The following is a 24,662-nucleotide window of genomic DNA, read 5'->3' as shown; positions in this document are numbered from 1 at the left end:
CTCGTTAGTGTGGAGCATATTCAAATTTTGCATATTCAAATTTTGCATGGGACAATCAATGGAGACTCGTAAATGAGTACTCCATTGGAATTTTTCACGGTTCTCTCTGAGTTCAGTGATTGTTGTGTTTTCAGGAGTACACATGCCCTAGAATTGTGACACGCCTCCGTCCCTTCTCCCCAGCCTCTTCATCATTAGGAATGCCCCGAGAACAATTTCTGCTATTCATCATCTGTGTGAACACGAGCCGGATCGTTAAGGCCCCTGTGCACCTGTTCAGACAAGTGAAGAATAGGAAAAATCCTGCCCAGGGGTGTTCCTAGTGATGAGGAGGGATGTTGCAATCCTAGGGCATACGCACTCTAGGCCATGCCAATTTGACACAGGACTGCAAGTTTAAAAGTTGTTTTCTAAGAGCAATAACTGCATCACCTGCCAAACGGACCCCAGGCCAGATCTTGGATTAAAAGCAGCTATCCAAAAGGTATAAGCGGTTTGGGGAGGCAGATTGTGGGTACAGAGTGGGTACAAAGGGGTATCTCATATGTTACTGCCCATGGTGAGACTAAATTTATTTTATACTTGTCATTATCAATTCAGTCTTCTTCCCACAGTTCTCATCTGCTGCTTTCTGCTGAAAAAAAAAAAAAAAAAATCTTTGTGTAAGCCTCTCTCCCCCCCCCCGACTCCTTTCGAGAAAGACAGCAGATGTAAACAAGTCCCTGGCAAGCTGTAACTGTGCAGCTTCTTTGTAATGCTGGAAGGGTTATTCTGTGGTCAAGTTGCTAATGAACGCACTGTGATTAATCCTCCCAGCATTACAAAGAAACTAGAATGTTGCAGATAAAGCATGCCAGGGACTTGTTTACACCAGCTTTCCTAGAAGTGAGGGGAGAGATAAAGAGAAAGGCTTATACACAGATTTTTGTGTCTTCAGCAGAAATCAGCAGCTGAGAACTTGGAGAAGGAGACTGAATAGATAATAAGTATGGAATAAACTAACAGTCTCACCATGGGCAGCAACATGGGTCTAGTATTTTTAAGTTGTGAAGTTAATTGTTAGATCATTTTGATCTTTCTATACTGTACTGACATATCTCCAGGACAGAATAATTGGGTCTTTTGCTACAGATTCAGACAAACTTTAAATAACAATGGAAAATGGTAATTCAGAAGCAATTCACTTTGTTGAAACTACTTTACCCACATATGATTTAAAAGTAAAGGGCCAGGGATGAAGTGTGCCCAGGGCATCCAAAGCAGGTGTCTGCTTCGGCATCTAAGGGGTTAAATAGCCAGAATAGAAAATAGCCCTGATCTTGGTCATTTAACCTCTCAAATGATAGTCATCTGCCATTATCATAATATTAATTATGCATGATGGAAAACGAATGCCAGGATTGCATTTTTTGTTTCCAGACTTCAATGGGCAAGTCAAAGCTGCTGCAGACCATCCAGCAAGTTGCCTGTGAATCTGCAGCTAAATAAATGCAGTTATGATAATTTTCTGCAACAAATCAGTTGCATGTAGACTTACCCTAACAGAATTTGATGTAGCATAATACAAAAGATTACATAACAAGCAGGTATTTGCACAATCCTTTATGAATTGGGAGTTTCCCTCCTGAAAACATAAGAATTCAAATTTCAATCCATTTAAATATAAAGGATCAGTTTAGTTTTTTTGGCTCTAACACTAGTTGACTGGAAAAAAAGGAAAAAAAAAAAAACACAGGAAGCTTCCCAGACCAAACCAAAAGGAACTTGGGGGATGGGGAGAGAGGTATGCCAAGAAACAAATTGTTTTTAACCTCTACTTAGTTGATCATGCTTTACTTATAACTTTGCTTTAGTGAGTTTATATTTTACTTTAAAGTCCATTTTTATCGAAAACTGAACAAGAAAGGGCCACAAGAACATGATAGGTCATTACATGTATTACAACTGCTATGAAATACAACTATCAAACTGACCTTCCTATACAGCTATAACATCATAATTGACTATGTGATGCAGCCAATAAGGCAAAAAATAATACTGTAAAACCAGACGGGAGTGGGACAGAGTGAAGGAAGACAAGGGGATGAGGAGGATGTTTCTGGGAAGAGATGAAAAGGGTTTTGTCGAGTTTTTCATGTGCCTTGAAGTCAATTGAATCTGAGTCTGTGGGAGTTCATAGTGTGGAAGAGTGATCACAATTTTAGATGACTAGGTATTTACAAAAGAGATCTAATATAACACACAAAGATAGGCAGCACAGACTCAAACCACCTTCAGTTTTGTATGTGTTATCAATGGATATTCTAAAGAAACAATGTGAGTAGGTTTCCCAGCAAGTCAATTCTTCTAATCTAGACAGATGACCACCTGTATAAAGCCATTGGGTAATGGTTAGTTCCAGCATAAAGAGATCAGAATTCAAGCTGCAGTTCTAAGGCTAGGTTCACACCAGCGTTTTACCCTCCACCACATTTCGGTTTCTCTTTTATGGTTTAACAACAGAAACAGAACCCAGCGAAATACGTCATACACCCCTCTAATTTTAACGGGTTACTGTGTTTGTCAGATTTGTGCTTTGTTTTGATTAAATCCATCAGTGTTTCGTTTTTGGGATGGAGAAAAAATATGCAATATATAAAATTTCTTCACACAATTTTTTTTGTCCACCCAAAAAAACCCCGAAACAAACGGAAAGCACACTTTATAGTCAATTATAGTCAATAAGGACAAATATGAACAGAAGGTATTTCTGTTCACATCTGTTGGCAAGTTATTCGTAGAAGCTAGCAAGAAAAAGAAATTGATATGCAAAATTCAAACGGATGATGACAAGCATATGGATGTACATAAGTCAGTTGCTTTTTCCTTTTTTTAAAAAAGTCACTGTTAAATTTTTTATTTTTTTTTCTGAAGTCAATAGTCCAGGCAATTTTAAGAAACTTTGTAATTGGGTTTATTAGGCAAATATGCCATAATCTGCATTTAAAAAGCCTTTTCCCAGGTCCCCCTTTTCTCTACTTTCTGTCATCCACTGCTCAGAATCAGGAAATCTCGACTGTTTCGGATCCTGTCTGAGCTATGGAGAGGGGAGGGGGGGGAGGAGGAAGGAGGGAGATTAGTCGGCAGCAGAGAGCAGAGAACAAAGGATTACTTAGTGGGGGAGCTATTCAGAGTGCTATTTAGAGGTCAGAGAGGTCAATGGTGACATCAGAGGAGAGAGCCTGGTGATGTAGCTGTAAATTAACTCTTTGTTGTCCTGTTTGGTGCCTCATCTCCCTCTCTCCATAGGAAAACCATGAAGACGGGGAGAGCTTCAAACTGCTTTTTTTTCATGACAAAAATTCATTTTTCAGCTAATAAACCCAATTACAAAATTTCTTAAAATTAACTGTTCTATTGATTCCTGCAAAAATTTTAACGACGGTGACACGGTGACGGTGCCACAGTCAATGCAAACGGACCTTTAAAAAAAAATGTGCATATTTTGCAATCAGTTTAGATTGGTCCGCTCATCAGTGTGTGCTTATCCGTTCATTTAATATGTTCATGAATTAGTCAAATACAGGTGTGAACCTAGCCTTATGGTGCCTGTACACAGAGAGATTTATCTGACAGATTTTTTAAGCCAAAGCCAGGAATGGATTTGAGAAGAGGAGAAATCTCAGTCTTTCCTTTATGACCTGTTTCCTGTTTATAGACTGTTCCTGGCTTTGTCTTCAAAGATCTGCCAGATAAATCTGTCTTTGTAAAGGCAGCATTAGGATTGCAAGGAGTTTCTTTAAATGTTGGAAGCATCGATCTAAATATTTTTATTAGTTTTTTTTTACCATGAAATTGTTGCAAATTAATTTTATAAAAATTACTATATTTAAAGTGAATCTGTAACCTCCTGACCACCTACTGAGCTGACTGCACTGCTGAATAGATAGCAATTAAAGCATTCAGAATATACCTTTGTTGCTTGAGTCTGTGTTTTTACTTTTATAAAAATAAAAAACTACCTTTATCTAATCTGTAAATGGTTTCAGAAGTAGAGCCCATCATTCCCTGGGCCCTACCACTGTGCTGTATGCCCACCCCTGCATAATCAGCGATCTAAACTGAACACAGCACAATGAGATGTAGCAGTGCTAGGACCCATAGAATACCAGGCTCCACCTCCGACACTGTTCACACCTAAATGCTTTAATAGTTTCTATCCAGCAGTGTAATCAGCTTGTAAGCGGTCAGGAGGTTACAGATTCACTTTAAATATAAGATGCTTTCTACTGCCCATTTATTCATAATTTAATATTTTCCCTAAACACTAGGGGGGAGATTTATGAAAGGGTGTAAATATACACATGGTGTAAACTGCCCACAGCAACCAATCACAGCTCCTCTTTTATTTTACCAGAGCAGAAAGCTGATTTACACCCTTTCATAAATCTCCCCCTAGATCCACCTTCTTTATAGGGGTTCTTACTTAAAGGCACTCCATACCCACAGCATGCCCCCCACAAACCACTTGCACCTTTGGATAGATGCTTTTAACCCAAGATCTGTCCTAGAGTCCGCTCAGCAGACGATGCAGTTATTGTCCTAAAAAACAACTTTTAAGCTTACAGCGCAGTCAAAGTGGTGTGGCCTAGGGTGTATGTGGATTAGATTTGCACCGCCCCTCCTCCCCGCCCTCTTCCCCATTAAGAATGCCCTAGGCAGGATTCTTCCTATTCATCACCTGTCTGAACACTGCACAGGTGCGGGATCGTTAGGGCCCATGTGTAGTATTCAGACAGGTGATAAATAGAAAAAAACTTTCCCAGGGGCATTCCTAATAGTGAAGAGGATGGGGAGGAGGGATGGAAAAGCGGTGCAAGCCTAGGGCACAGACATTCTAGGCCACACCAATTTGACACAGGGCTGCAAGTTTAAAAGTTGGATTTTTAGGGCAATAACTGCATCATCTGCCGAACCGATTTCAAGACAGATCTTGGATTAAAAGCAGCTATAAGAAGGTACAACCAGTTAGGAGGGGGCAGATTGCGGGTACAGAGTCGCTTTAAAGGAAGGGTGCAGTATTTTTTGGTTTTATATTGCTATTTAAAACCGCTTAGGGAGGATGGCTTCCCCCCCCCCCCCCCATAACAATGTACTGAAAATGGAAAAATTACAAAATTGGGAGGACAAAAAAAACTGATTGGAAAAAATATTTACTGCAATTAAAAATTATTAACAGCAATACAGCAAATGATACCAGATAACACACTAACAAGACTGCCAAAAAAGAGCCAGTGCTGTTCAAAGCATCCAACTGTATTGTACCTTGAAGATTAATGGAATGATCCTATGAGATGTTGCAGGCAACACTGACTTTTGTGAGAACAGTTTTGTACAAGTAAGGTAAGACCAGGTTTGCATGCTATAAGCAACCACATTTTTTTTTTTAAAGGCAACTGTCTTTCTCATGGGCTTTCAGTCTATCTAGCAGAATTAAAGGTCAACCAGCATCCTTTTGCATGCACTTACTAGTCATTGCTCCCACTAGCCAGAAACCTACTCCCCACTGATGAGGGGCAAAACCCCGAAACAGCTGTTTGTGGATGGATACCTTGCTGAGGTGGTTTCCTTGACTGGAGAACGCCTTCCTTTGGCTTGGTTGTTCCTTCCCGGAGGGAAGGTCTGGCTAGTTCACTAACGTCGAGACATGTGATGGTGTCTCTGCAGTGTTCTTTTGCATATCTAGCAGAATTAGGCACTATATACCTATAAACCAAAACAATTTCTTGCACAATTTGTGCGTCTACGATGCTCTTTCAATTATGATAGATTCTGGCTTTACTTTTAGCGAAATTGCAAAAATCCCTGCAATATTACTAACATATAGTTTCACGAAAATCAATGACCTGTGACTAACATTCACTTAGAAAAGAATCTGTACATGTAAACTAAATATAAGTGGCAGTTCACTTTCTGAACAGATGAGAAAAAGAAGAGAAAAAAATGCTTGAGCTGAAGCATACATATTGTTTTTTGCCAATGCTATTAAGTCTTCTTTTAGTCTGTGCAGAGTAAAGCTCTGTGAATCATACCAGTCTCATGGTACAGGTATTTTATTAAAAAAATACAATGCAACAAAGTAATGGCAGGTCTATTCTGATTGAAATATAAACTAAAACAACAACCACACACTCCCACAATATACATGAGTAATATAGTTACTTTGATCAAGTGGAGAATAAATTGCTAGACAGGTGGATAAAAACAAGAGACTGGACAGAGGCTTGAGGAAATAACACGTCTAGAAACTTACAGATACACAAGACTGTGGCATGGAATTTCCTGCATCAAGAGTGGATACCCAAGAAAAAAGTTGGCAGGAATGTTAGGAAAATGTAGACTTAAATAAAGACTTGTACTGTACAAACTTAAACGGGTGTTCCAGGCTCCTGTTTGCACACCATGGAACAGGCACTGAGCCTGCTCTATTGCTTACCGAGTCTTTTATGAAAAAACGTTCCCTGCATGGAATACCCCTTTGAGGAAATGAGAGAACTGGTCAACTTTCAGCTTTAGCTGTCTGGGACTTGTAAACTTAGGGCCATATTACACCAACAGATTATCTAACAGATTTTTTAAGGCAAAGCAAGGAATGTATGTGAAAAGAGAAGAAATCTCAGTCTTTCCTTTATGACCTGTTCTCTGTTTATAGGCTGTTCCTGGCTTTGGTTAAAAAAAATCTGTCAGATAATCTGCTTGTGTATTAGGTCCCTTAAAGTGTACCTTTCATTATCACTTTCAAAATCTAAATGAATAGTAGATGTGATGTCAGAGAGATGTCAAAAGTTTTGATCGGTTGGGGTCTTAGTGTTCAGACCCATGCTGATCCTGACAATGCTCTCTACTCTGTCAGTGAAGTCAGTCAGGCTCCATAGACTGCGTTTACACACACACATAATTGACCAATTTATCTTATTTTTTTAAGCGAAATGCAGGAATGGATTTGAGAAGAGAAGAAATCCCAGTCTTTCCCTGTATGACCTGTCCATAGTCTGTTCCTGGTTTGGGGATCAAAAATCTTTTAGATAAATTATTTATGTGTGTAAGTGCAGCCTAATGGTGTGTTTACACAGACAGATTTATCTGACAGATCTTTGAAGCCAAAACCAGGGACAGACTATAAACAGGGATTAGGTCATAAAGGAAAGACTGGGATCTATGCTCTTTTCAAATCCATTCCTGGCTTTGGCTTCCAATATCTGTCAGATAAATCTTTCTGTGTAAACGCACCCTAAGGGTCCGTTTACACAGAAAGATTATCTGACAGATTATCTGCCAAAGATTTGAAGCCAAAGCCAGAAACAGACTATAAAACAGATCAGGTCTTAAAGGAAAGACTGAGATTCCTCCTCCTTTCAAATCCATTCCTGGCTTTGGCTTCAAATCTTTGGCAGATAATCTGTCAGATAATCTTTCTGTGTGAATGGGACCTTACACAGACTGATAACAGGCCACAAAGCTGTAGTATTCTCAGGGCTTCTTCACGATCAGTGATGAACACTCAGACCCAGACCAATCAAAACTTTTGACATGTCTCTCTGACATATTAAAACTTTTTATTTTATGATGACAATGACTTGTTAGGCATATTATAAGATAAAAAATTTCAAAGGATATATGTTATACTAGTGTTCTTTTGAAAGCTAGAAAAGGAAAATGTACCTTGCTTTTTTACAGTGTATACTGTATTAAAAAAATAAATATATATATACACACACACACACACATTTTATTTTATTTTTTCAGCACAGTGGTCATGTCCTATCTATACCTAAATATACATATGTGGATGCAGCACCATTAACACTTCAGTTCACAATAAATGGCAGTGTGCAAACAGGCCTAAGGCTATGCTCCTATAATTTAAAAATAAGGGCAAATAACGGCCATTGTTGAAAACAGCCAATATTTCTCATGCTTCGCATTGTGTGAACATAGCCTTAGGGCCCTATTCCACCGGACGATTATCGTTCAGATTATCGTTAAATAGTTCGAATCTAAACGATAATCGTTGAAATGCAGTTAACGATTAATGACCGAACGAGAAATTGTTGATCGCTTTATAAGACCTGGACCTATTTTTATCATTGCTCGTTTGCAAAACGTTTGCGAATCGTACGCATTAAATAAGACATCGTTCAGTCGTTTGCAATAGATACGAACGCAATAGCGAATAAATAGCAAAGAAAAACTCGCAATTACGTAACAATCATAAGTAACAATTACCGTTCCATGGAAATAAGTGAAAGTTTTCAGGTCTTTCGCAACAGCGGTCGTTTGAGATCGTTAATCGTTAACAATTATGCAAACGATAATCGTCCAGTGGAATAGCGCCCTAAGCCAAATGCACATTAACATAATTCAGTGATGGCTAACCTGGACACTCGAGCTGTTGCAAAACTACAATTCCCATTATACCTGGTCAGCCAAAGCCACATCTTTGGTTGTTCAACATGATGGGAATTGTAGTTTTGCAACAGCTGGAGTGTCAAGGTTAGCCATCACTGACATAATACTATGTTTGCTGTTAGTGGTGAATGTTCATGAACAGTTTACTTTGTACATTTTGCACATCTCATGCATATGCTGTGGAAAACTTACTTGAGGCACAGATTTGAAAATCATCAGAATGTTAATTAGTATTACTTTTTGGTATAACCATTTTATTTTTACCATTTATCAAGTATTCACTCGGGGAAAAATATGCGGAAATTACCACCTCATGTGGACTTATTAAGGATAGATATATTACGACAGAAGGTCCTTCACATTATTAAAATTAAGCTAAAGTAGTGTGTACACACTTTATCTATTACAGACACACTTAGTATTATCGTTAAATATAAAAATAGCTTTAAGGGTATGTTCACCCATTTATATCTGCAGCTAGTGCTGCAGATTTTAGCCATTTATACTGGTTAAATCTGCAGCAGATTAATCGCATGTGAACATACCTCAACAACAAACATACAAGGGCAAGAGTTATAGTAATTGAAAAAGCATAAAGTACAGAAAGAATATTGAGAAACTAAAAAATATTCAAGAAGCCAGGATTGACTTATGAAACTTTCTCTCACCTACAACCATAAGTGTGAATTCAAAACCCCTCTTCACAGATTTCCTGTATACTTGGTTCGGTAGATTGGCAAAGCCCACATATCCTTCAAGGTTCTTCTGTTGCTGCAGTCAATGCAAGGAAAAAATAAATGTTAGCATATTTACTACAGTTAATAGACTATACAGCCCTAGCCTGTGTATTACAAAAAAAAAAAAAAAAAAAGGAACGGATCAGATTACTTTATTTAGATTCAGCGGTTTTAGTATCAGTTTTATATGACTGGCTAGGGATAGCGCAAAGTGAAGCGCTTCACTTGGTCGCCTTCTTGTCAGCCGGCTGCCTTTAAACCCTGTGCTGCTCCGCTCCGGGTTCCTTGGAAAAGCTGGATGCAGTCCTGGTAGAAGTTTCCCAGGACTTTATCTAGCTTTTCCAGGGAGACCAGGGGTGAAGCAGCATGGAGTTCAAAGGCAGCCAGCTGACAAAAAGGCGGCATAGAGCGATTTGCTAGCACGGTAAATTCACTTATCCCTACATGTAGACTTGTATTTCTAGGCTAACACATTGATTAAAATTTTAGTACAATTCCCATCAAACACCTGAAATAAGGATGATCAAAAAACAGCACCACATCTATCCTCAGGTTGTGTGTGGTATTACAATTCCACTTCATTCACTTCAATGAAACTAAACTGTGAAACAAGAGGACAAGAGTGGCGTTTCTAGAAGAAAGCAACCATGTGTTTGTAACCCTGGATAACCCCTTTAAAGAAGCACTTAGAGCTGTTTTCTCTTGAAGGGGTGATGAGACCTTGGACTGCAGCTTTAGTTCAATAGTTAAAATCAATCATGTTTTGCTACACAAAGGTCACAGTGTAGCCATGGCCCTAAAAAGGACCACTTGAATATCGAGAAAAGTGTCACATTTAAGGGAACTAATCACCTCGCTCAAGGTTGTGGTGAGCGGTTCCATTTATATGACAGTAGCTAAGGCTGGGTTTACACTACATTTTTCCTATCCGTTTAACCTATGTTTTTATTTGATTACTTTTAAATGGACAGAAAAATGTAGCCAACCCTATTTTTGTGTATGTTAAAAAAACGCATCCGTTTCGATCCGTTTTTTTTTTTTTATAATGGAAGTCAATGAAAAAACGTATGCAAACGTATGGCATACAATTGCATCCGTTTTTTTCATAGAACGTATACATTAAACGGATGGGAAAAATGTAAACCTAGCCTTAAATTATGACTTGCCTCACATACATATGATTAGTCATAAGAGAAACAAAATCAGTGATCTCAGGGAGACCAGCCAAACGAGAACACCGCCGGCTGCCAGCTAAAACGCCCAATGCGGGCGGCACAGTGTGATGGGGGGTGGGGGGTATGCGGGCGGCACAGTGTGATGCCGGCCACCTGTGTATATTACACGTGGGGGCAGGCGGCCGGGGACAGGACTGCACTGACAGGAGCGGCCACCGGGTGAGCTGCGGAGAGGGGCGCGGGGGGCCGTGGGCGGCCACCGGGTGAGATCTGGAGCATGAAGCTGCCTGTATACATTACACGGTGGGGGCAGGCGGCCGGGGACAGGACTGCACTGACAGGAGCGGCCACCGGGTGAGCTGCGGAGAGGGGCGCGTGGGGGCCGTGGGCGGCCACCGGGTGAGATCTGGAGCATGAAGCTGCCTGTATACATTACACGGTGGGGGCAGGCGGCCGGGGACAGGACTGCACTGACAGGAGCGGCCACCGGGTGAGCTGCAGAGAGGGGCGCGGGGGGCCGTGGGCGGCCACCGGGTGAGATCTGGAGCATGAAGCTGCCTGTATACATTACACGGTGGGGGCAGGCGGCCGGGGACAGGACTGCAGTCACAGGAACGTCCACAGGGTAAACTGCCGGGGGGAGGGGTGTTAACACAGTGTGGGTACGCTCCGGGTAGGGGGATACAGGGTGTGAGGCGGGTGAGCTCCGTGGCGAGGGGGAGCACACAGTGGAGGGTGGGCGGGAATGGGGTTACACAGTGTGTGTGTGTGTGTATGTGTGGGGGTGCTGTCAGAGAGGGATACAGTGAACAGCAGCAGCTGTCAGTGTCCTCTCTCACTTCAGATTGGCTGGGTTTAAAGCCTAACCCGGCCCATTGAGGACACATGATGCAGTCTCGGAGGGTCAGGAGCAGGGAGCGTGTCAGGTTGGACTGAGAGCTGATGATTCTATGCGTTTGGTGGGGGTGTATGCACCTAGGTAACAGCAAAACTGTGCATAATCCATAATAACTTTATATTGGAAAGATGGAAAGCTACAGGTGGGCAACCTATTAATGCAACAAATAATTTGGGGGGGGGGGGGGGGGGGGGGGGGGGGGGGGGGGGGGGGGGGGGGGGGGGGGGGGGGGGGGGGGGGGGGAAATACCCCTTTAAAACCCAGGACTAGCCAGATATCCCTCCAGGAAGGGCCCAGCCAAGGGGTGGCTCCTGTAGGGAAACCACCATATTAAGTGGTCCTATGATTAGTAAATCCAATAATTTCCCACTGTATTAGGCCCCATTCACACGTCAGCATCACTTTTTTCCGTCAGGGAATCTTGATCAGGAGGCCTTAAAAGGCTACAAGAAACCATCAAGAAACCTTCAGGACTTCCTGACAGTAGTCAGTTTTTATGTTTAGGAAATCATTAGGAAACCATCTGTAGTGTCATCAGGATTTCCTGATGCGCATCAGGAAAGTATCGGTAAAACATCAGGGTTTCCTGAGCTCCCATAGACTTCTATGGGGGCACCCGTTAAGGAAATCCTGACGAAAATAGGACAGGTTCTATGATTTCCTTACCTGTTTTACTTATTTTATCCAAGAGATTAAAACCTGGTTACATTTGTCCACAACACTTATTCCATGAAATGGACTAATAATTGGGGTGTGGGGATTCTATTTTGGTATCTAAATGATAAAGTGGAACCTTGTGCTTAGATGTGGCCAGGATTTGGCTTAAGCAAATTAATTCACCTGTTACATTTTACAGTCGCTGGTTTATAATTTTTTTTAACTATATGTATCAGAGAAGGAAAGAAGTAGGAAACAATTGGAAGCTGTAATGTTTTTCTTGAGGTGAAGGAAAAGCTAGGCGATATGGCCAAAAAAATAATAAAACATTTTTAACATTACGGGTGATTCAATGTTAACTTTAGGCAGAATTTGTATTGCTTTACACTGTAACTGTGTTCCCCCTGTGCCCCATATAAGCAATTATGCCTTATATGTGCCTCCAAATAGTATTTAGGCCACCAAATAGCAGCGGAGGCCTTTCTACCCCCAATACAACAGAAGGGGCCCTTGCATGCACCGATATAGTACATAAGGTCTTTTTGTACATCCATATAGTAGTTAAGCCCCTGTGTGCATCCATGTAGTTAGCCTCCCCCCCCCCCCCCTCAAAGTAGCTAGCCCGCCTAGTAAGTAGAATCCCCAATGCACCTATACTCCATGTAGGTAGTCCCCCAAGTACTTTTATATCCCATGCAGTTTATGCCCCCTTTTTAGGTAATCCTCCCTGCAGTAACTTACCCCCACTACAAACACACGTCAAACCCCGATAAGGCAAGACACCCCCCCCCCCCCACACACACACAGTGGTGAACACCCTCTCTGTAGGCAGTACCCACCAACACAAACATCTGTCAGCACCAGGAGCCAACCTGAGGTGCTGACAGTGTGCATGAAGTGACAGTTTACTAGTTAGCAGGGTATCTTTGCCTTAGCTCTATAAGGAGGGGTTGCTGCGCAATTTCAAATCTAGACAAAAAGAGAAAGTAGCTGCTGCACCTCACTCCTGGTGAGGCATGCTGCACTCTGGCAGTGCCTCACCACAACTCCTCTGACACTTCATTACAGTGGAAGATATTAAATTGTACAACATCCTCTTCCCCAAGAGCTAAGGCAAAGGTACCCTGCTAAAAGTGATGCTTAAGAGATGTAGCATTGATGACCTCCAACCTCCTTACAGAGCCCCATATATAATTCTACTTGTGTGCAGCCTGAGAACAGAGGTCATGGGTTATTGGAGTGAAGAAATCTCTTGCTCTTTAACCCTATATGTGTTGCAGTGTGTTAGCTAACTTTGTGTCACTTAAATGGGTTAAACAGTAGGACAAAATATTTCTGCTTCATTGCTCCTTTGTTTTTCTGAAAATCGAATTAGCAATTTTCAAAAAATAAAAACATAAAATTGTCAGTCCTCTTAAGGGCTAATTTATCTAATTAATTTGCTGTAGGCAAGTGATACCAAGCAATGAGGGTCAGTACGTAAACAAATGAAATGTGTCATCAGAAAATGACCTATTGCTTAAATTAAGGTATATTTTTTTAAAGGGGAACTATCAGCAGGTCAAATAAATCTAACCTGCTGATATCTCCTTATTGTGCAGAAGATACAGAGGATGAAGTTATGTTTCCACTCCAGTGCAGTTAGTCATTTGCTTCACGGCCCAGCAAGACTTTTAGGAGCAATGGGGCACTGTTAGGAGACCCTGTCCCCCCCTCCCCAAATAGAGCCATTCAGCACTGGCCAGCCCACCCCTTTCTCATGATACTAAATGTACCGGGCCAGCGCTCCTAACGCTCTTATCAAACCATGGAGCAAAAGACTAACTGCACCAGACTGGTGCCGAGGGTAAGAGACATACCACACAGACATGTATAGTACAGTGACAGGTGATATAGGGCTCACAACTTAGGGCCCTATTACACGGCAGATTATCATTCTGTGTAGGAAAGACATAGATCACCCGAATAAACAATCATTGGCTGATTATTGTCTTTTGAACATGCCTAAAGGGGAACTCCAGGTAGGAGGTAGAAAAAATAAATAAATCTGTTCAGAAAGCATATAGCATTGCTAAACAGACTAACCCAGTTCTGAAACTACCAAAGATCCATTTTTTTTTGTTTTGTTTTTGTTTTTTTGTTTTTTTTTTGGGGGGGGGGGGGGGGGGGGAGGTTGTTCTGCATCTAGTGGCTGTACTTCCAGGTTGAGCAGTTGTACACAGTACCAGAGTGCATTGCTTTCCCTCAGCTGTTCATCACAGTCCTCCACCCTGCCCATTACCTGCCCAAATCTGTTGCAGAACATCTAGGCTCTGTTCACACATCGCAGTTTCATTGTGTTACTGAATTATTTACAGTACTTTATCATTTTATTCTAGTCCCACCCACACAGCACACTGTATTCTCTACCTGTAACGCTGATATTGGAATAAAAGTAAATAACTTTTTGAGTTTTTTCTTTTCATCTCCACACACATCAAGCATCTTTTATCTTTGAAGTTGAGCTCCACAATAAGGACTTTATCCGATATTATCGGTTTATGCCTCGTTTTTTGTCCAGGTGGGATTGGCTGTGCCCGCTCTGATCCTTTTAGCCGTTTAGCATCATTTTTGTGAATACGCTGCAGTACTGCAATGAAATTCCAGCATGTGTGAACATAGCCCTAATTTCACTGCAGAGTTTTGCACAATCAGTTGCAGCAGCTCCTTCTGGCTGGTCAGAGATGGTGAATCACTCAGGGGATTGGGGAATCCAGCCAAGCCTCCTGTGACATCACACCCTGCCCCCTGTCTGCATCATCAATCTGTGCTCAGCAAACACACACAATGTGGGACAGAATTATGTAATCTTTGTCTCCTAAGGTAGGAGAGCAGTGGAAGGAGGAGACAATGTGAATTGGCACAGAGGACAGTTTTCTTCACTTCCTGGATTTCTATCAGCTACCAGTGTGGCAGAACAGCACAGATATGGTATTATATAGACCCACCTATGTAACTTTTAATGTGCTTTTAATAGAAAAGTGGAGTTCCCGTTTAAAAATCATCGTCCGCCAACGGCTGAGGAATGTGTAATGAAAAGAATAAACTTTACTTCTCTGTCCACACTTCCCAGTATCCTTCTAGCTTCTGCCTGCTCACCGCAGCTGCCACTGGCACATCTGATGCTGTCTCTGCAGTGACGGCCCGCTCAACCAGTCCCAGCTAGCGATTGGCTGAGTGGCCTGTCTCTTCAGCGAATGCTTAAGGGCCCTTTTACACGGAAAGATTATCTGACAGATTATCTGCCAAAGATTTGAAGCCAAAGCCAGGAATGGACTATAAACAGAGATCAGGTAATAATGGAAAGCCTGAGATTTCTCCTCTTTTCAAATCCATTCCTGGTTTTGGCTTCAAATCTTTGGCAGATAATCTGTCAGATAATCTTTCCGTGTAAAAGGGCCCTAAGGGTCTATTTACACAGAAAGATTATCTGACAGATTATCTGCCAAAGATTTTAAGCCAAATCCAGGAATGGATTTGAAAAGGGGAGAAATATCAGGCTTTCCTTTATGACCTGTTCTCTGTTTATAGTCTGTTTCTGGCTTTGGCTTCAAATCTTTGGCAGATAATCTGTCAGATAATCTTTCTGTGTAAATGGACCCTAAAATGTGCCATTGGCAGCTGTAGTAGGAGGTTTTAAGGACACCAGGGAGCATAGAGGTAAATAAACTTCATTATTTTACTCTTTGAAAGCAACGGCTGCACAGACATGTCCATTCAGCCCTTGCTTCACCATCATGGATTCTTGTAAAAGGCTAGGCTACAGAGAACCGATCTAGCAGATTGGTGCTCGCTTACATTAATTGTCGGGCCGTCTAATACGGCCCTTAGCATTTCCTTTCCTGTAAAATGACCATAGCATACTGAGCATACCCTGAAGCCTTTCTCATTTATCTGAATAGGGCATGCCCTATCTATTGTTGCCTATGATTCATGGGGCTTACTGTAAAGCACATCCCTAAATACTGCTAAAATAGCTCAGGCAAGATGGCAGCCCCCATAATAATGTACAAACAAAAGAAACAGACTGGAAAAATGCATGTTTCAGGACCTAAAAACCTCAAGGTGATACATGCCCTTTATTCTATTTGTGCTTTTAAAATTAAAAAGTAACTGGCTGTTAATCTTTTCAATAGAGCAGTTTATTATTTCTGCGATAAGGATTTTACTATTTTGTCAATTACCTCCACCTTTACATAGTCAGATATTCAGGAACTTCCATTTACTTTAAAAGGGAACCAATCAGCCCAATTGGGCTGATATGGTTCCCAGGAGCGCTGTATAAAGCTCCTGCAGCAGCCGTGGCACGCACCGGCTACGGCTGATGCATAAGCTTTATACCCGAGAAAAACGAGTTTTATTCCCAGGGTGCATGACAGGTAGAGACGCAGAGTTGGTCATCTGGGCAGCTCCCTGCCCGTGTCTCGTCACTGCCTGTCAGAGGGCTCGGGGGGTGGGGGGGGGGGGGATAATTGACAGGCACAGAGATTACTGGCCGCTCCATCGTGCTGAAAGGCAGAAAGCGGTGACTAGACACACGGGCGGGGAGCCGCCCAGGTGACTACCTCCCCGTCTCTGTCACGTGCCAGGGGAATAAAACTTGTTTTTCTAGGGTATAAAGCTTTTGCAACAGCCGCGGCCGGTATGTGCCGTGGCTGCTGCAGGAGCTTTATACAGCGCTCCTGGGAACCATATCAGCCCAAATGGCCCAACCTTGACCCTATCTAAGGAGGTGACAGTTTGCTGTAGCTTGGCAGTCCCCTAGTGAGCAGTTCCTTTTGGAAGTGTGTCTGTGGAGTGGATTATTCACAATCTCATGTCTCTTATGTGGACCCTATCTGAGTAGGTGACAGCGTGCTGTAGCTGGCAGTTCCCTAGCTAGCAGCGCCTTTTGGTAATGTGTCTGTGGAGTGGATTATTCACAATCTCACATTTCTTACTGTAATAAAGAGTCAAAGAGGAGTTGTGGCTCAGCGTCTGTGCCGCACTCTGGCACACTACACCACTGCTTCCTCTTCTTCATGAGCAATCAATGCTGCCCGGCCTCCTCATCGCTCAGCTGTCAGTATCTGCCAATACAGAACTGATCGGCAATCAGACAGGCTAGGAAATTCAACTATATCTGATTGCAGATCAGTTCTGTATTGGCAGATACTGACTGACATCTGAGCGACAAAGAGGCCGGGCAGCATTGATTGCTCATGAAGAGGGAGGAGGAAGGAGTGGTGTAGTGTGCCAGAGAGCGGCACAGACACTGAGCCACAACTCCTCTTTGACTCTTTATTACAGTAATAAAGTAGCTAGGGAACTGCCAGCTACAGCACGCTGTCACCTTCTCAGATAGGGTCCACATAAGAGACATGAGATTGTGAATAATCCACTCCACAGACACATTACCAAAAGGCTCTGCTAGCTAGGGAACTGCCAGCTAAAGCATACTGTCACCTTCAGTGCTTTATTACTGATATGGAGGAAAGGTCCGTAGATTGATAGAAAATAAAATATATTGATGAGTAACATTTATAAAATTCCTACGAAAACTCAATTATACAATTTTGAAAGATTTTTTTTTTTTTTAAAGCCAGTACATTTTTTCCAATGTTTGGCTAATCGTTGCTGTCATTTGTCTTTCAACACATTGAAAGACAAACAACTGTGATAGCAGCAATCTGCTGCCGACGCTCCGTGGAATAGGAGCGGTGGCAGCAGACCACCAATAACCTCTATGGGCTGCCCGGACGATCAAGCAATCACCCAGGCAGCCACCTCGCACCCCTCTCTACCCTGTGAAACCCTCTGTACAAGACCCTGAAAACACTCTGGTTCTGTACATAGAAAGTAATTTACAGTTTCCAATCGCTCCTTCTGAGTGTTGTATGTAAGCATTTGCTTTAGCCATACGGCTTCAGAACCATTTGCCAGCTTTCCATAGAGTTTTGGTCTCAAGATAGAATGGTTGCCCTGAAATCAGTTTTACTAAATACAGTGGTACCTTGGTTTAAGAGAAACTTGGATTAGGAGCATTTTGCAAGAAGCTCACAGTTTTTCAAAATTGAAATATGGTTTAAGAGCTCCCTGTACTGGGTGGGAGCTGGAGTGGGGGAGGGGCGTGGTCTGCATAGCGTGGTCTACAGCATCATACTCTGACCCAGGAAGTCTCCCTCATCTTCTAAATAATGACAGATCTGTGAGCCCTTGTGTTTCCCATCCTCTCCATTCCTGCTATAATGTGCCTGCACTCACACTCAGCTATACACACCGCTGTTATAATGTGCCTACACTTACACTCAGCCATTCACACTATAGAAAGCTCTGTGATTCTCACTTCCTGATTGGTCCATGCTGAACACACCACCTTCCCTATTGCTGTCATGTGACTACACAGACCTCTGACAGCAGCCCTGCTTCTCTATTCTAGTCTGTTGTAATATGCTACTGCATTATGGGCATCTGCAGTTCCTTCCTGTAACTACAAACTACTGTTGTTCTTTCAGGTTACTAAACATTATACTCAACATGCTGATTGCTATACTGTACAGTAACATTCAGCTGTTTGTCATTGTTTATTTCATCTGTTTCACATGTTATTCAGAATAAATAAATAAAAAAAATATTATTTTTGAGGTGTTGAACCAATTGTCTGCATATCAGTGATTTCTTATGGGAAAACTTAATTTGGTTTAAGAGTGGATTTGGATTACAAGCACGGTCCCAGAACAAATTATGCTCGTAATCCAAGGCACCACTGTATTTGCCAATAAAAATATATATAGCAATCTGCTGCGCTATAGCATTATGCTGATAGTTTAAGTAGCATTTTCATGGTGACAGTTTCCCTTTAACATGTTTGAGATTTCCTGGAATGGGCTGTAAGATCTGTTCCCTGCTATTTGGCAAATCTTTAGTTCCATCCATAGTACTAACAATTTGTCAGTATGCAATGTCAAGGGGCATCTTTCAATGCAAATGAAATGTAGACAATGGGCAAATTATCCTGAGTATTTTGTTTTGTTTATAACTACACACTCTGAGAAGGATTGGGACCTATTTTTTCCTTTTTCAGAACATTTATTAGCCAACAGATATTGCATAGCATGGTATATAAAATATGCACAATAAAAGTGTATCACAGCTATGTACAGAGATTCAAACCAAAACAGATGGCTATGCATCGCGAGTAAAACAGAAAAAAAAAAATAAATAAATCAGGAAGCAGATGTAAAGAGATTTCAAATTTAAAACATAAAACAGTGCCAAAATGCTAGTGATCAAAGGAGATCACGACGGTGGTGGTGGTGGTGGTGGGGGGGGGGGGGGGGTGAGTAGAAGAGCTAAAAAAATACTAATGGTAAGGGGACCAAGTAGCAGTGAGAGGATTAGCTACCCAGACATTCCAAAATTTTGAGGACTGGGTGTTCTTGGTAAAGTGACATCAGATTGCTCAGACTTCTGATTTAGATTTACAAAAACCTAGGAAGAGATTTATCAAACTGGTGTAAAGAATAATTGTCAAAACTAAGGCAATTCTACTTTACACCAGTTTGATAAATACCCCCCCCTAATGTTAAATTGAGTTTATGCAACACGTAAAAAAGCTATCTCAACTTACAACAGCAAAATATGGATAACTTGTAAGTAGAATAGGCTGGCTAGTTATTTCAACAAATATTGGGGTTATCTTTGGAAAGTTAGAAACACGGAATTTGTATTATCTGTGTTATTAAACACAGAATTAAATATAGCGGGGGTGACCAGAATAAAATAAAATAAAAAATCCTTCTGAAACCTATATTTTTCAATATATAATTAATATATTCTCAATTTACCATCACTGCTGCACTTTGATTTCCGCTGCTAGAGGTACTTCAATGATACAACGAGCATATTATGCTGCTGCCAATCACTGGCTTCAGTAGTCTCTTTCTGCATGCTTGCACATATAAGTACATGATAACCAAGGTCAATGACTGACTGTAGCATCACAGGTTCTATAGGGACATCAATGCAACACTTACTGCAGGGAAAATTCGAGTAGTAAAAAGCTGAGGGATGAGAGATTATATTTGTTGTACTGTGACCTGACACTGACACTGTGCTATCTTCTATATATTTTTCTATTTACCGTACATGCAATTGGACTGTCTGCGCGAGTAAACCCACCATTTAAGAAGCATTTCACATTTTGTTTTTATCCCTCCCCTAGCTGCACGCCGGCGCATATACTTGCTAATGATGATTGGTGTCCTGTAGTGAGGCTTCAGTCAGGTCCTACAGCGCCGTTCAAATTCCACGGTCGCCCATGTGACAGCTTTGCCAACTAGCCAGCACCTAGTGAGGCTGGAAGTCAGGGTCTCCAATGCATTTAAATGGGAGCTCTCTCTTAGAGATGCGTTGGAGACCCCAATTTCTGGCCTTCAATTTTCCTGGGTCAGAAGAGCCATGACATCACTACCCGTAGGATTTAAACAGCTCATAGGACGGAACTGCAGCCGCGCTGCAGGACGCTAATCGTCAATAGTATTTATATGCACCAGTGTCTAAACTAAGGGCACATTTCCACGATTAAACATGCTGAATGTATGGGAAAAATCTGTATACATTAGAAAATGGATGAAACAGTCATTAGCAGACAACATTCAATCCATTGAACTCAATAAGCCTAGCACAGGTACACCTTGGTTTATGTTGGCTTACCTTTCTTGCCGGTATGCCCACATATATCCCACACGTACAGCACTTAAAGGACAAGTGCCATGAAAAACTTTTTCCCAGTAATTAAAGCACATTACAAAGTTATATAACTCTGTAATATGCTTCAATCACCTATCTGCCTCCCTTCCCTGTCTTTTCCCCCCTCCACCCTCCAGCAAGAAGTGTCCTGACTCACACAAACCTGATTACTGTCGTCACCGTCACCAGGCAGCTCCTTCTTGTGAGGATGAGTCATCAGCAGGAGGGCTGCTCTGGGTCCTGTTACACTAGCCTCCCCCCTCCCCTGCCTTGTCAGGTGACTCTGCTTGCTCAGCTTATCTTCTCTAGTGACATGACTCCTTCACTGAGTCCACGGCAGCAGGAGAGAGGGTATGAGGGGAGGGGGGAGCTGCCTATGTGCCAGGGAAGATAAGCATGACATGTGACAAGTGATGGCTTGCAGTTGTTCAGCCAATGGGAGCTGAGAAAGCCTGTCACCTGACAAGGCAGGGGAGGGGGGAGGCTAGTGTAACAGGAGAAGAAGCTGAGAGAAGAGCTTGGTGACAGTGACGACAGTAATCCGGTCTGTGTGAATCAGGACACTTCTTGCTGGAGGGTGGAGGGGGGAAAAGACAGGGAAGGGAGGCAGATAGGTGATTGAAGCATATTACAGAGTTATATAACTTTGTAATGTGCTTCAATTACTGGGAAAAAGTTTTTCATGGCACTTGTCCTTTAATACTGTGAACTGAGCTGTTACAGGGGTAGTGCGGCGCTAAAAAAATTATTCACAGAACAACACACATTACAAAGTTATACAACTTTGTAATGTATGTTATGTCTGTGAATCGCCCCCTTCCCCGTGTCCCACCACCCACGCCCGTGTACCCGGAAGTGTGTGGTGCATTATACATTACCTCGACACGGATCAGGTAATGTATAATGCACCACACACTTCCGGGTACACGGGCGTGGGTGGTGAGACACGGGGAAGGGGGCGATTCACAGACATAACATTCATCACAAAGTTGTATAACTTTGTAATGTGTGTTATTCTGTGGATAATTTTTTAGCGCAGCACTACCCCTTTAAAGGAGAAGTCCAGCCAAAATTTTTATTTAAGTATTGTATTGCCCCCCAAAAGTTATATAAATTACCAATATACACTTATTTCTGGAAATGCACAAAAAATGCTTTTTTCCCTGCACTTACTACTGCATCAAGGCTTCACTTCGTGGATAACATGGTGATGTCACAACCGACTCCCAGAGCTGTGCGGGCTGTGGCTGCTGGAGAGGATGATGGCAGGGGGATGCTCAGTGTCCCGTGTCCCTCAGTGTCCCCCTGCCATCATCCTCTCCCGCAGCCACAGCCCGCACAGCTCTGGGAGTCGGGTTGTGACATCACTTTATCCACCCTTGATGCAGTAGTAAGTGCCGGGAAAAAAAAAAAATCACATTTCCCGTAATAAGTGTATATTGGTGATTTGTATAACCTTTGGGGGGGCAATACAATACTGTAATAAAAATCTTCACCGGACTTCTCCTTGAAGTGTAGTTAGCAGTTAGAGAAAACAAGGTTCACACTTGCATCAAAGCTCCATTCAGGGAGTTCAGTTTCAAGTTTAATTTATTTTGCAGGATCTGAGCGGATAAAAGACCTGCAAGCAGTTTTGTGATGACAAACGGACACTGTTACTGAGGCCCTAAATGTGGCCCCCAACACAGGTATAAGCCTAGCCTAATAGCGATTATTAACCCCTTAGCGACCCATGACGTATCTGATACGTCATGGTGCCGCTCGGGGTGTTCAGAGCGGGGTCCCGCCGGGACCCCGCTCTGAACGGCGCTGATCCCGGCTGACACGTGCAGCCGGGCAGTGCCTCTATTAGCCGGCGCGGGTCCCGTTGCCGCGCCGGCTAATTAAGCCTCTAAGTGCAGCTGTCAAACCTGACAGCTGCATTTAGAGGCACTGCGCCGCACGTCCCTGGTGTCTAGTGGGACGGATCTCCCCCCCGCGATGCGATCGCGGGGGGGGAGATCCGTTCTTCTGCCCGTGCCGGGCCTCAGCTTCGGAATGACGCTGATCCCGGCTCGGCAATAGATTGCTATGGCCTGCAGCAGGCCATAGTAATCTATGACCGATCTAATCGATCTTTGCTGTGTATATACACAGCATTGATCTCTATGAGAGATCAGTGCTGTCTATATACAAGTCCCCCAGGGGGGCTTCTAGTTACAGTAAAAAAAAAGTAAAAGTGTTTTTATTAATAAAAAATCCCCTCCCCTAATAAAAGTCCAAATCACCCCCTTTTCACATTTTATAAATATAAATTAATAAATAAATAAACATATTTAGTATCACCGTGCGCGTAATCGCCCGAACTATTAATTAATCACATTCCTGATCTCGCACGGTAAACGGCGTCAGCGCCAAAAAAATTCCAAAGTGCAAAATTGCGCATTTTTGGTCGCATCAAATCCAGAAAAAATGTAATAAAAAACGATCAAAAAGTCGTATATGCGCAATCAAGGTACCGATAGAAAGAACACATCATGGCGCAAAAACTGACACCTCACACAGCCCCATAGACCAAAGGATAAAAGCGTTATAAGCCTGGGAATGGAGCGATTTTAAGGAACGTATATTTGTTAACAATGGTTTGAATTTTTTTACAGGCCATCAGATAAAAGAAAAGTTATACATGTTATATATCATAGTAATAGTAACGACTTGAGGAACATGCATAACAAGTCAGTTTTACCATAGGATGGACGGCGTAAATGCAAAACTCCCCAAAATCAAAACAAATTCGTTTTTTTTTTCAATTTGACAGCGCAAATGATTTTTTTCCGGTTTCGCAGCATATGTTATGCAGGGCTCCAGATGGCGACCAAAATGGTCGCCAATGCGACTGACATCTTGCAAATGGATCAATAAATCTGGGCGCCATTTGCGACTGGCCCCGGCGGCGCGCTGTCTCTTTAAGGACTTCCGCCTTCCGCATGCTGCGCCGAACCACGTGGCGCCTCTGCGGCCGTCCGTCCAATGAATGACGGACGTGCTGGATGACGTGTGCGGGGGCACGGTTCTCCAGTGACGTCATCCAGCACGTCCGTCATTCATTGGACGGACGGCCGCAGAGGCGCCACACTCCTCCAGCGCTTCTCTCCCGCCTCTCCTCACCCGGCGCCGCGGTTCTTCAAGTTCACCCCAGCGGCACCAAGCTTAGATAGTGGGTGAGTACAACCAGAGGGACGGCAGGGGTGGCAGCCGGTCAGTAATGTGTGTGGGGGGACCGCGGCCTGGGCGGGGGATTGGTAGTGTGTCTGTTGTGATGGCGGCCAGGTGCGGTAGTCAGTGCGTGTGGGGTGCGAGGGGGGGGGGGGGGGTATGTATAGACTGCACAGTACCACTTCCCTCAGTGTGTATATATAGACTGCACAGTACCACTTCCCTCAGTGTCTGTATGTATATACACTGCACAGTACCACTTCCCTCAGTGTCTGTATGTATATACACTGCACAGTACCACTTCCCTCAGTGTCTGTATGTATATACACTGCACAGTACCACTTCCCTCAGTGTCTGTATGTATATACACTGCACAGTACCACTTCCCTCAGTGTCTGTATGTATATACACTGCACAGTACCACTTCCCTCAGTGTCTGTATGTATAGACTGCACAGTACCACTTCCCTCAGTGTCTGTATGTATAGACTGCACAGTACCACTTCCCTCAGTGTCTGTATGTATATACACTGCACAGTACCACTTCCCTCAGTGTCTGTATGTATATACACTGCACAGTACCACTTCCCTCAGTATCTGTATGTATATACACTGCACAGTACCACTTCCCTCAGTGTGTGTGTATGTATACACTGCACAGTACCACTTCCCATATACATTGCCACAGGGGCTATATGTCATTGGCTGCCAGGGGCTATATATATATATATATATATATATATATATATATATATATATATATATATATAGTAGATCATTGCCG

The 24,662-nt window shown here is 42.7% G+C and overlaps 1 protein-coding gene across 4 annotated transcripts in view; it reads right to left on the bottom strand.

Moving 5' to 3' along the window:
• Positions 1 to 20,916, bottom strand: part of SEPTIN7 (septin 7) — an 87,039-nt gene extending 66,123 nt beyond the window's left edge. For 2 of the 4 annotated variants that reach the window (XM_069958417.1, XM_069958418.1), the window contains exons 1-2: positions 20,848 to 20,916; positions 9,117 to 9,219 (exon numbers count right to left, since the gene is read on the bottom strand). In XM_069958417.1, the coding sequence (XP_069814518.1) occupies positions 9,117 to 9,219; positions 20,848 to 20,901 (157 nt within the window). In that variant the 5' untranslated portion in view covers positions 20,902 to 20,916. Of the gene's footprint in view, positions 1 to 9,116; positions 9,220 to 19,780; positions 19,799 to 20,847 lie in introns of those variants that run through there. The other 2 variants (XM_069958419.1, XM_069958420.1) reach the window with 2 other exon arrangements.
• Between the last annotated feature and the right edge of the window lie 3,746 nt (positions 20,917 to 24,662).

This window comes from Dendropsophus ebraccatus, chromosome 2 (genome assembly GCF_027789765.1).
Source record: "Dendropsophus ebraccatus isolate aDenEbr1 chromosome 2, aDenEbr1.pat, whole genome shotgun sequence".
Lineage (NCBI taxonomy): Eukaryota > Metazoa > Chordata > Amphibia > Anura > Hylidae > Dendropsophus > Dendropsophus ebraccatus.
The sequence above is the reverse complement of the archived record's forward strand: the minus strand, read 5'-3'. Positions and strand labels throughout refer to the sequence as shown.